This window comes from Protopterus annectens, chromosome 8.part0 (genome assembly GCF_019279795.1).
Source record: "Protopterus annectens isolate FY-2018-M chromosome 8.part0, PAN1.0, whole genome shotgun sequence".
Taxonomy (NCBI): Eukaryota; Metazoa; Chordata; order Ceratodontiformes; family Protopteridae; genus Protopterus; species Protopterus annectens.
In genome coordinates, this window is record NC_056741.1 from 20559472 (window position 1) to 20572050 (window position 12579).

A 12579-nucleotide genomic window follows, 5' to 3' on the forward strand; every position below is an offset into this window, starting at 1 on the left:
AAGCAAAACTTAACACTGGCCATATGCATTTTCGTTGAATGTGGGTTTCAAAGGCAGAGAAGTTGTAATGTTAAATCTGTTTTCATTGAGACTATATTGTTCAGTTTACCTTTAGCAAATGTCCATCAGTGTTTGTGCTACAAAATTACTCCAAATCTGTAATCATTGTAGAAGTAAAGCAGAAAGCAGAATGCACAGAGAATTTTGAACATAATGAGACACTGAAATGGCTGAGTGGTGGTGGTGGGGAGTTTAGGGGTTGATCCAAATGTAATGTGTGTACGTACTGCCACCAATAGGGGTCCATCAAAACTTTACCTTATAAAAGGGGTCCTTCCAGCTTGCAACATTTTGGAACCACTAGATTAGAAATAAGGAAGAGACCAATTTGTCATTATCTCTAGCTTTATAACATGTCTAGATGGGTTAGAAGGGCAGTTAGTACTATGGGAAGGACAGAAGTCATGATGAGTTGGGGATAGGAGTTATTCATGCAGGAGATAATCCAGCAATTGTTTTTGGACACATTAAGTATTTTGGCGAGGGAGACAAACTGCTATAGGTCTAAAATTGTCTGAATTCCCTCCTTTGTGGGGGGATAATGCATGACTTTTTCCAGACAGGCAATGTGGGATTCCTGGACTGACCTCTTTATATGGATAAAAAGACAGGATAGGCAAGGCTACTGGATGTTACTTGTTAGGTACTCACTTGAGAGGTCATCAGCTGAAGGGCATGGTTTCAGTTTAAGAATAGTTATAGGACGTGGGCAGAGGTTTGAAGGTGAAGTGGATGTGGTGATATTTGGCTGTTGGGCAGGGTTGGGATCAAAGGGATCCTTGGTTAGTGATAGTTGAACTGCACTGCAGTTCCAAGTGGCAAGTTAACAGGAGAGAGGTTTGGGTTGAATTTTTGCCAGGATGGAAGATTTCTTTAATAGATGCCCAAAATTTTAGGGTTTAGTATTTTGAGGATTATATAGTATATTGTCATTTGCTTTTTAGTACAATTGTGAAGCATTCTGATATTAAGATAGAAGAGTTTTATAGTTTTGATATTCTATGCTTTCTCTTCTGCATTAGCATTTTATTTTTAGCTATTTCAGTCTCGTCCTAGGAGGTTCTAGGATATTTAGAAAACCAAATTCAGTTACAGCAACATCTGAGGATTTTTCAGGAAAATACAGTTCATAGATGCTTGTGTAGTAATGACAATTTCTGGGTTAAATGTTTCATAAATATGCTGTTTAACTAGATATGCAAAATATCTAATCAAATAGACTAGATCAGAGAGTTTGCCATTGTACCTGTGGTAGCTAGGGTCTGATACTAGGAGCCAGTCCAATAAAGAATATGGTGTCTTGCTATAATGTGTCAGGCTATTAGTTCTATTAAACTATAGAACATGCTAGATGCAGGAGTTAAGTTTGTCCAACCAGTTGACATTCAAATCAGCTAGTTGTATTTTTTTCTTCTAGAAAAGTACAAGGCTAACTGCCCTTGTAGGCCATTTTAAGCCTAGGCAATTACCCCATGTGAGAATGGCCATGGACCTTGTGTCCAAGGTAAACAATAACTATGACAACAACCTCCCACCCACATGGAAATGTTCTGGATATCTAGTGAAGGATATCTTTCAGTATACCTGTAGAGAGAGATATAGGACAGAAATACAGATGTTTATTTTGAGGAAATAAAGAAGCTGATTATCTGAATTTTGGCATTGGTTTGCTGTAAGGGGATGTTGGGTACTAGGAAATACTAAAAATACCACCTTTCTTCTTTATATGGTCATTAAAAATAGAGCCAGCAGGAATATCTTGAGTTGTTAAAGCCAAATTTTGCAGTTATAGTGAGAACATCTGGCTTATGATGGGTAATCTGGGCATGCAATTCAGTTATTTCTTTTATGTCAAAGATTTATAGTAAAAATTAGACCAGCAGGGTTGGGGAATAGTCTGTTTTGGGGTTACAGAACTCCGAATTCTCTACTTTCATTGTGACAGGTAGGACTCAGATTAGGTTACATTATCTCCTCCCACAAGAGATACTGGGAATTATGCATACTGTTTTTGGAGAGGATTCTTGCACTTAATTTTGTTCTGGTTTAAACTGAAAGGCAGTTCACATGTTTATAGGCATTTACTAGGCTAACTACCACAAGGGCCTTAAGCCTAGCCATGCATCCCACATCTGACGAGGTCTGATACCCTTGATTAATATTGACCCTCCCCTTTATTCTGTATCTAGGCCGATTTGGATACGTTTGGTGCAATGTGTGGACAGTGTCAAGAGGAAGTATGGATAGGTGGTGACAGTTGGAGAAATAAAGAGTCATGGTAGAATGAAAAGGACAGGACAGTAGGAAAAGAATAGGACAAGATGAAGAGCAGTAAAATGTAGTACAGGAAGCTGCATCTATAGCCAGCAGGTGGCAGAGAAACAATGAAGGAAACGTTACAGGACAGTGTGAGACTGGTGAATGTGGATTCTAAATGCTGGAAGAGCACAGTTAAGGAGATGTATGTAGAAATAAGGGGCCAAAGTGTTATCAGGGCCAGACGATGGCCCGAGCTGATTTAAGAGACTGCTCTAGAATGCCTGGTCCGACTGGAGGGAGAGGACACTGTTCTAGGATGCCTGTACTGGGGAAATCATTTAAGGCACTATACTAGGATATCTGGACTGAAGATAAATTTAGGACATTGTTCTGCCATGGTCAGAATCTCACTTCATTCAGCTAGATGCTTACAAAAGGCATCCACCTTCTTGGTGTCTGCTGGATGAGAACATTGGATTTAATGTTGCCTATACCCATTAAGTCTATGGGAGACGGCCTACACTTTGTCCTAAATTACTCATCGGAGGTAGAAAGAACTGGGGGAGGCAATGACCCTCCACAATGGACTAAGAAAAGGCTCAAGACTTCTAAAGGAGGGATTGAGGGGAGGTTGTGGGGCATCATCCTTCTCAGAGAGGCTGGCTTTCAGTTCAACAGGAACCCACTCCAGCTTCAGGTATTGTCTGTAGCACCAAGTTATCAAAAAGCTGGAACATCTTTAACTGCCTTCTCAGTTAGTGAGAGGCACACCATTGTGAAGCTTCCAAGAACACTGCATGGGTCACTGCAGTTTAAATGATGCATCATTTCAAGTCACCACTAGTTAATTTCTGGGGCTATAGTAACTTCTGGATAAGCTTTACATATACCTTGTGTATTGTGAGCTTGATAAAGATCGCTCTTCAGCAAAATTTGCTCAATTATGCTTTTCTGTCTGCTTCATAACAGCTACGCACACAGCAGAGTTTGGGCAAGGAAAGCCCACACAGCAAGGGATTTGCAGCATTTGTAAAGTTCCTCCCACAAAGGGCAAAGAATCTTTGGGAAATTTTGGTGCAAGAGTGAAACCAGACCAAATACTGAATCCTCATAGTTTCAGGATCAGAAAGGTTAGAAAGTTTAAACACTCTTGATACAAAGTGCAAAGATTTTTCAAAAGCATTCCAATTTGGGAGAGCTATACTAAAGAGCATCCATGTAATGCCAGAGAAACCCACTTAATGTCAGAGCAAAAACTGGGAAGCTCTAACCTACTTTGCCTTTTCCAGTGCCACTTAATCCAAGTTGGTTTACTATTCTTGATCATACATTTAAAAACTGTAACCTCTAAAGTATCATGCAGCTATAGTCTTATCACCCCCCACTACTCCCATCCAAACTGCAAGGAGGAGCTGTATTACCCACTGCCAACTCAAGATACCAGCAAACCGCTGCCACTTCATACTTGTTCATGAATGCAGAAGCTTTGTACCAAAGTTTTAGCAAGACCCCCTCCAGAACAGGAGGGAACTCTAGGAGAAGCCCACTCGTATACAAACTTTCCCCCTGGATATGGAAATTTAGGGGGCAACATCCACATGCTATCAGATGGCAACCCTGCTTGTCTACTGCCAAAAGTGGATGCACACCAACCCCTTGTGGATACAGACCACTAGAGATCCAATCCCAGAATTCACACATGCAAAAATGCACACTTCCACAGAGGCAGTGTGTAGGGGCTCAGCAGACAGTGAAACCCCCCCCTTACCAAGGGTTTCCATGCACTTACATTGCTTCAAATTGTTACCCATGTTTTGCCCAAATGCCACACTTTTTACAACTGCTAATCTGTGTCTGAAAAAGGCAATACAGCAAGTAGCAATTGTATGAGAAAAGGCACAAGTCACAGAATTTTTTTTTTTTAGATTTTATGAAGTATTCATAACATGGATTCCAACTGTTTGGGATGTAACAAGTCCATAAGTTTCCTCAGAATTAGAAGATGCTTCACTCCTGCTGTACATGTAAGCCATCAAGTCGACAACACGCTGACTGTAACCAAATTCATTGTCGTACCTGAAAAATTGAAAACAATCTTTAGAAAGCATTTCCTCATCCCATTTAGACCAGCATTACACTTGGTAAATTGTTCAAGAGCAAGCCAATTCTGGCTAGGTCATGTAGGTTAGCCATTTTAGCCAGCAAATCTAATTGAGGAGGAAAATTTCTCAGCATCCCTCTAAAAGGGCTTGGGGAGCACCAAGTAACAGTCCTCTCCACAGTGCCCAAAAGCATGTACCATTCATCCTGGACTTATTGCCATTTTCTAAGCAAGCTGAGGCCATACCCAACAGGGTAATCCCACACCTACAAGGTTTAACTGTAGGCCACCCACCACTACAGCACCCAGGGGTGGAGAATGCACCCAAGAGCCCCATAGGCAAAATAGTTCATTTCTGTATTTTGAGATGGCCAATTCTTGTAAATACTTCTGCTGAGCTGGGACAAAGTTGCAACTGCCTGCCAAATTTAACCTCCCATTCCAAAATACTTTGGCAATTAAGTCCCAAACACTCGTTCAAAACTTTATCCAGTGTAATTTTCTTAAGTAAAACTGCAACTTTCAGACTCTTGGCTCTAATATACTTACCATGACACTAGCTTGACAAAGTGCTCATTGAGAGCAATTCCAGCTTCAGCATCAAACACTGAAGAACGATCATCCCCATTAAAGTCTGTTGAGACAACCTGTGGAGAGAAAAATGTTTAAAGATGTCCCTCTACTACAAAGAATCACCACTAGTCCTAAAGCCAATCATGAACTGGATTCATTTTTATCTACAACTCACTCATTAAGGGCCTATTTAGGACCTTAAGCTCTGCAATACACAGTTAGAGGAGGGTTGAGAGTTCTCCCCCCAAAAAAACAAGGAATGAAAAAGTACATTAAAAGGCAGTTTACCTGTTCATCTGTATATCCCAGAATCCCCTTCATAACTCCTTCAGCAGCTTCCTTCATCACTTGTTTAATTTGGTCATAGGAGGCCTAAAAAAAAACATACAAAAGACATCTCAGCATGCATGTACATACATCTGTCCCAAGCATCATTCTCCCAGTTCTACTTACAGGTTTCTCCAAGCGACACGTCAAGTCCACAACTGAGACATTGGGTGTGGGAACACGGAACGCCATACCAGTCAGCTTCCTGTGAATGTAGAAGAGTAGAGTCAGTATTCATAAGGAGCCCTCCATAGGAGGGCCAGTATTCATAAGCCACCCCTCCCCCACCATGTGGGGTGGATGGCCATCCCCAAACCAAGCCCATGCTAGAGGAGCAGATAAGTTTTGTACACCTGTATTAGGTGTTCACCTACAGTGAAAAGACTTTCTTCCCCCTTTTACAATCTCTTCTGCCTAGCAGTACACAGACTTGGAGCCAATCCCATACACAAGCTACTTTATCTGCAAATCTTGCCCCTCCCATGCTTCACTACTTTCTCACACAAACTATGCAAACTCTCCTCAGTCTGTATACTGACCCGTTCAGTTCTGGTATGACTTTGCCGACTGCCTTGGCTGCTCCAGTGGATGCTGGAATGATATTCTGAGCAGCCCCTCTACCATCACGCCACATTTTGCCAGAAGGACCATCCACAGTTTTCTGAGTGGCTGTATAGGAATGGACAGTTGTCTGGAAAATAAATAGTTTAGCATTCCTGCATACATTAACCCAGCACACCTGAAGCTAATTTTTGCTTATAACAATTCTAGTCCAAATAATTCCCACAGTCCTTAATGGAGAGAGAATGCCAAAGCAATACCAGAGACCAAAGCAGGAAGAGACTTAAATATATGATTTTACAAAAAAACAAATGCAATTAGCAGTCCATACAGGAGTCAGTAATATTCCACCCCCAGGTTCTACTTAACTTGTGATACAAGTAGATTAAATATTGCATTCCATCACTCAAATCTTACAGTGCAGGCAGACAGTTTAAAAACTCCCCAAACAGGTACTCTTAAAACCATCACCACAACACCTTTCACAATAAAGTTCTTCCTCACCATCAGTCCTTCCACAATACCAAAGTTGTCATGGATAACTTTTGCTAGGGGAGCCAGGCAGTTTGTAGTGCAGGAGGCATTACTGTGGAAAAACAAGTTAGCATAAATGGTAGTGTGCCATAGCGTTAGTACAAACCTCATTTAAAAATCAATGAAATGCAGTGATCCCATCACCCCAATGACTATAGTAGTCAGTCTGCCCAAAACTGCAGAGGCCTTACCTGACTACTGTCAGACTGTTGTCATATTTTTCATGGTTCACGCCAACAACAAACATTGGGGCATCAGCTGATGGAGCAGTTATGACAACCCTTTTTGCACCTCCTTTGAGGTGAGCCTAGAAAGAGTACATTTGTTAAAGAAAACCATTTCAGACATCAAAAGTGGCAACCCCCAGCCCATTGTTCCCACCATACCCACATTAATAACTTTACATTGCATATAAGTGCACAATTTTCCCTCAAATTTCCTAGTCACAAGCAACCCTTTGTATGAGATGGTGTCCCTGCAGTCCCTGGTCCACAGGTACAAAATCAACACTACTTAAAAGCCTTCTAATCATAAGACTACTTACAGAAGCCTTCTCTGTTGTAGTAAAGACCCCTGTGGACTCCACAACATACTCCACACCAGCATCACCCCATTTGATGTTACTAGGGTCACGCCTAAGGACACAAATAAACAAACATAGTAAAGTAAACAGCTTTCCATCAGTTTGATATTATGAATACGTTTACCAACCAAACACTAGAAAAAGAAGGGGTACTCACTCCTGGAAGATAGTAATAGGCTTTCCATCAATCACAAGTTTACCATCTTCTCCTGAAACCATCCCCTTATAACATCCATGGGTAGAATCGTACTTAAACATATAGGCCTGCAAGACATGTACAGTATTAGATATTAAACAACCCTACCAAAACAGATCTAGTGTAATAAACTGCACTCACCATGTACTTTGGCTCAATGAAAGGGTCATTAATGGCAACAATGTCCACCTGTCCACTCTTTAAAGCAGCACGGGTTACCAGACGACCAATGCGGCCAAATCTAGAACAATGTTTAAAGGTTTTAGTGAGCCCTCCTCAGTCCCTAAAGATGACCTGAAACTTTCCAAATTTACATTTTGGCTTTAAGCAATTTGAGTTCTTGTGCTTTACTAGCTTAGAACAAATGAAATAACCAGCATTAACTAATGAAATAACCAGCATTAACTAATGAAATAACCAGCATTAACTAATGAAATAACCAGCATTAACTATGGATTTATTTCTTATGTTATGGGAAACTAGTCCCAGTTATTCTCCCCAAACAACAAAAACCCAGCCATCATCTTTACATACACAAGATACATCAATTAACAGCTTCTGTTCCACTACATTCCTTCATAAAGGAATCCAACCACTTAGGTTCATAGGTGTCTACTAGGCTAATGGCCCTGGAGCCTTTATAGGATTAACCTGGCATCGTGTCACCTGACCTTAGTTCCCAGTGCCTCTGGGAAGTAGAGCCACTGGAGTGATCCCCAGGGTGAATTTTCTATTTCCCATCCACTCAAGATTTCTCTTGGAGGGCCTGTGAGGCACTTTGCTTGACATGTATGGGAAGTCTATTCCATAGTATGGGCAGTCTCTGGGTTATGAACCTGTCCCTCCAGCTTGTTCTGTTGATTGTGATAAGGAGGTTGAGGTCTCTGGAGCACGTATGCAGAGAGATTGGGATTTCTTTAGATGTAGCATTTCTAACAGAGCTGGGTCAGACATGGCTTTTTAAGTCAAGCAGAGATCACCTCTTAAGTAGGCAATATGAGACAGAACAGTTGAGAGTCTTTCCATATAGGACAAGTGTTTAAGGCCCAAGATCCTCTGTGAGGTATTTTTGCAGCCTCTCCAGTTGTTGTAGGTGTCTAGTGAGGTGCATACCAAACAGGGCATTGTACTCCTAATGAGGAAGAGTAGATGGAGACAATGACCTCTTTCTTCCTGGGATGCAAAACCCTTGAGATGTGCCACATAACATAGGACTTTCTGACCACAGTGGCAATGTGGTGGTCAAGAGAGATTGCTGTCAACCTGTGTTCCCAGACCTCTTATGATGCCTTCTGTGTTCAGTGGACTACCATCAATGTCACAATTAATGGGAACCAGATTTTTCCCCAAAGGGGATGACTACACATTTTTTGGCATGGAGCTTAAGGCCATGGTTCTGACACCAGTCACTAGTTTCAGTAATATGTCATCAGTTGGAGTTAATTATGGCTCCCAACTTGCAATAGTCTGCAAACGTTGTCAGCCAGAGTCCCTTCGTGGTGGCCTGAACTTCAGAGAAGTAGATACCAAACAGGAGAGGACCCAGGACTGAACCTTGTGGGACTACACTAGTGACTGGTATGGTCGACAGTCTGACTTGGGAGTCAGCTACTTTCCCCACTGGGTTCTACCTGTGAGCCAGTTTACAACCCACCTAGTGATATAGGGGTTGATGCCTAGCTTAGTGAGTTTTTCTAGGATTCCTGAGTGGGGAATGGTATCAAAGGCCTCATCCAGATGAAGGTAGGCTGTATGAACCACCTTGCCTTCATCCAAAGTTCTGGTGACTGACTCAAAAAAGTCAACCAGGTTTATCAAGCATGATCTACCCTTCTCAAAACCAAACTGTGTGGGATGCAGAGTTTGGAAGTTACCTACATCTTTGTTTATTAGGTCCATGATGATGCATTCCAGAGCTTTGCATATCAGACTTGTCAGGCTAATGGGGCAATAGTTCCCAGGGTCTGTAGTTACTCCTCTGTGGAGAGGGAGGACTGTAGCAGTGCACCATTTGATAGGGACAAAGCTTGAAGTGAGGCTGTGACTTAACAGGCCACACAGGTGAGGTGCCAGTTCACTCTGTAGTTCATGTAGAACACAGCCAGGGATATTGTCAGGTCCCATAGAAGCTATATTCTTGGCCTTGGATGGTGTGGTTTTAACCTGTGCAGCAGTAATACTGGGTTGCCTGGCAATCTACTGGTATTGTGATTGGTCCTTTGGTGGGGGAGAGAGGGGTAAAGTTGGCACTGAATCCGTCAGCCAGTATATTGGCGATGTCTGTTGGCTCAATCTAGGAGGTGCCATTGTGCAACAGCTCCGAGCAAGTCTGGGTACTGCCATGGAGATTCTTTACATAACTATAGAAGGCCTTGAGGTTGTCTTTACTATCCACTGCAATTCTGTTTTCATAGCTAGATAGAGGATTTGAGGAGGGATCTCAACTTTTTGTTGAGGCTGATGAGAGTTTCAGTCTTGGACTTCACCTTATTTCTCATCAGTTTCCTCCTCCTGTTGTAGAGTGTTTATGGCAGGGAACCACAAGATTGGCCTTTTGAAGGAGAGAATCTTGCTTCTACTGGGTACAGCAAGATCCATGCATTTATGCACATTTGTACAGGCCATTAGTGTATAATTCAGTGGTCATGCAGCTATTCTCCAATTGTTAATAAGTTAACCACCTCTGTTTTTAGGAGCCCAAAGTTAGCTTTGGAGAAGTTTTTCATGGTTGTTAACTTAGTGGGAGGGGTGGGGGGTTACAGAGCAACAGTCACCCAGGTTAGTAATGACCAGGTCAAAGATGTTGCTTCCTCTAGTGGGGCAAGAATGAGCTGGTCCAGGACACTGGAATTAATGAATTCCAGGAAATGTTGGGCAAGTGTATTGGTACAGGAGTAGTGTTCCCAGTTAATGGAGGGGTAGTTGAAGTCACCCAGTAGGAGTGTTAGGTTGGACCCAAATATTCTCCAGGGTGCTTAGAAACGTGGAGTGTGAGTCTTGGGTCATGGTTGGGGACCTATAGCAGGCTACGACCTGTAGCTGCACCTGAAGTATCTCTGATGCATCATGTTGGGCTACCAGTCTGGAGGTGTGCGCATCCTTTATGAATATGGGAACATCACCACCTTTGGCACCAGTCCAAGTTCTGGGGCTGGAAGATATGAATGAGTTATAGTCTGGTAGTGCAGGGCTGCTATCTGCTGCCTTGAACCAGGTCTATGTTACAGCACAAAGGTTGATGTTCTCCATTTTAAGGAGCGCATTTTGAGATTCTGACATCGCGTTGAGCAGCATGACCCTCAGATTGCATTTGTTTGTAGCCATTACAGTGGTAATTTGGTCTTTGGAACACCGCCTAAAAACGGCACTGAGACTTGGCCCGTATCCAGAAGGCCAGGGGTGACAGATGCAGGCCATTTCTGGCCAAGCATCCAAGTCTGTCAATCATGTCATCCCCAGGCAGACAGATACTGGATCCCCTTAGAATGACACCAGAAAGTTAGCCAATTGTTGAAATAATCATTTTCTGCTTGTACTGTGGTATCATTCTGGGTGATGTTAGGAGGCTGCTCAGGGGTATGGTCATACCCACTTGGGCTACATAATCTGAGAGCTCCTCCATGTCTCTTCGTGTAGTCCAGGGAGGTACATCTCAGGTCATTCACACCTACATGTACAATGCCTCACTATCAAGTCACCCATGACTAGTGTGTTGGGCATGCTGTTTTGCCTCAGGGGCTTTGGTTGAGTGGCACACTGTTTAGGAGAGTTACAGGTCTCATATTTTATTGTTGTGGTGGTAGAGTGCTTTTCCTTGGAGGTCTCTGCTGTTTGTGTAGATTTTTATTGAGAGCCTCCACGAAGGTGGCGTGTGGTTTGTGTGTTTATACAAAGGCAGTGCTGGTGTGTGTTCCATGTGGTGTGGTGCAAGTATTGACCTTCTCCTCTTGACCAGTTATTCCAGCCTTGGCTGCAGAGTGCATGGCTTCCAATTTATACAAGTGCATCTCAAGTCTCCAAGTGCTGGGAGGTAAAAGGAGGAGAGGGTTGTCAGTGTACAAGAGGCAGGTGCTACATTGCCTCAGGATGCCCAGGCTCACCAGTCCAACAGGAAAAAGCACAGGGAACTGACCTTTAGACATGCCTGGAGGGGTGGGCATTAAAGTATTGGAGCTTACTCTAATTTTAGAGCAGGGCAAGACAGACCATGAAAATTTAGTTATATAAACACAAAGTTCCCCATTAGGAATTAAATACTACAAGCATTATAAATGCTACCAATTTAGGGACTCCCCCTCCCAATATAGTGCATACTTTGTTTTCATGCACTTCATCACAGGAAGGGCTCTAAACACCCAAGATCACAAAGCAAGTTATGACAAACCATGAAGCCAGGTTAACCAGGGAACTACTAACCAGTCTAGTGAGTGGGATATTTTAGTACCAAAGTTGCATAGACCTAAACCTACACATTTTGCTCAATGCAGTATTAAAACCTTCACTAAGTCAGAACCACCTTAATTCAGGTAAGGATGGATAGGACCACTATAGGATGCTTTGCTTCTAAAATCAAAAGTAAAAAGATATACTTAATGGGCTACAGGCTCAAGCAACCCATCTTAAAATATTAGTACACGAAACAGATTCTTAATCTGCATTTCAAAAGCTAGAACATTCCTAGATAATACCTCACATACAAATATCTTCTTGGTAACTAAACAGCTAACTTTTTAAAAGATTAACACATACACTAAACACTAGTTCAAGCACTTTGAGACACAAACAACTTTAAATATAACAAAAGATTAAAAAGCTTCCCAACAAGCCCACTCACCCATTAATTCCAACCTTCACCATAATGCCAAAAATGTAATTCCTTTACAGTCTAAAAAGAACCTTCTGCAACACACTGTTGGCTACATACAACGGAGTAGCTTTTATCCCACAAGTCTGTACCACACCTTCCCTCTGTCCCTCCCCCAGCCGCTATTCAATCAAGTCTGCATCCAATGCTCACTTAAAGGAACAGTCATTCAAGTATCTTCACTTCAGAAACAGTTCAGCAAATGCTAAATCACAATCCATGACTGTACTCTCCATTTTAGTAGGTCTGTACAGCAGCCATTACGATCTAAGATGACAGAACAACACAACAATCAGACAAGCACAGGTTCAGGTCCTATTTATTCTATTTTTAATGGTTCAAAATAAATAAAACGGGTTAATAATGTATCCCTCTTTATTATGTAGAACCTCAGAAGTTTTTAAATATTTAAGCCCTAGCCTGGAAGTTCACAAAACAATAGCTCCATCATTCAACGTGGAATATTTCAACAGCAGATCTTTCTGTATTTATTCATATTTTCATTTATTCATTTATTAACT

The 12579-nt window shown here is 42.1% G+C and overlaps 1 protein-coding gene across 3 annotated transcripts; it reads right to left on the reverse strand.

The window, feature by feature from the left end:
* Window positions 1-4232: 4232 nt before the first annotated feature.
* On the reverse strand, window positions 4233-12133 carry LOC122808619 (glyceraldehyde-3-phosphate dehydrogenase). 3 transcript variants are annotated; one of them, XM_044079582.1, is made up of 11 exons: window positions 12029-12133; window positions 7336-7435; window positions 7156-7262; window positions 6960-7050; window positions 6607-6722; window positions 6386-6467; window positions 5860-6011; window positions 5447-5525; window positions 5282-5365; window positions 4970-5067; window positions 4233-4395 (listed from the first exon to the last, which is right to left on the reverse strand). In XM_044079582.1, exons 1-11 carry the CDS (start codon window positions 12049-12051, stop codon window positions 4248-4250), a joined length of 1080 nt encoding a protein of 359 aa, XP_043935517.1. In that variant the 5' UTR covers window positions 12052-12133; the 3' UTR covers window positions 4233-4247. The 3 variants fall into 3 exon arrangements, with proteins under 3 accessions (XP_043935517.1, XP_043935518.1, XP_043935519.1); XM_044079583.1 differs by lacking the exon at window positions 7336-7435 and having other exon boundaries at window positions 12029-12052; XM_044079584.1 differs by lacking the exon at window positions 4970-5067 and having other exon boundaries at window positions 4326-4395.
* Between the last annotated feature and the right edge of the window lie 446 nt (window positions 12134-12579).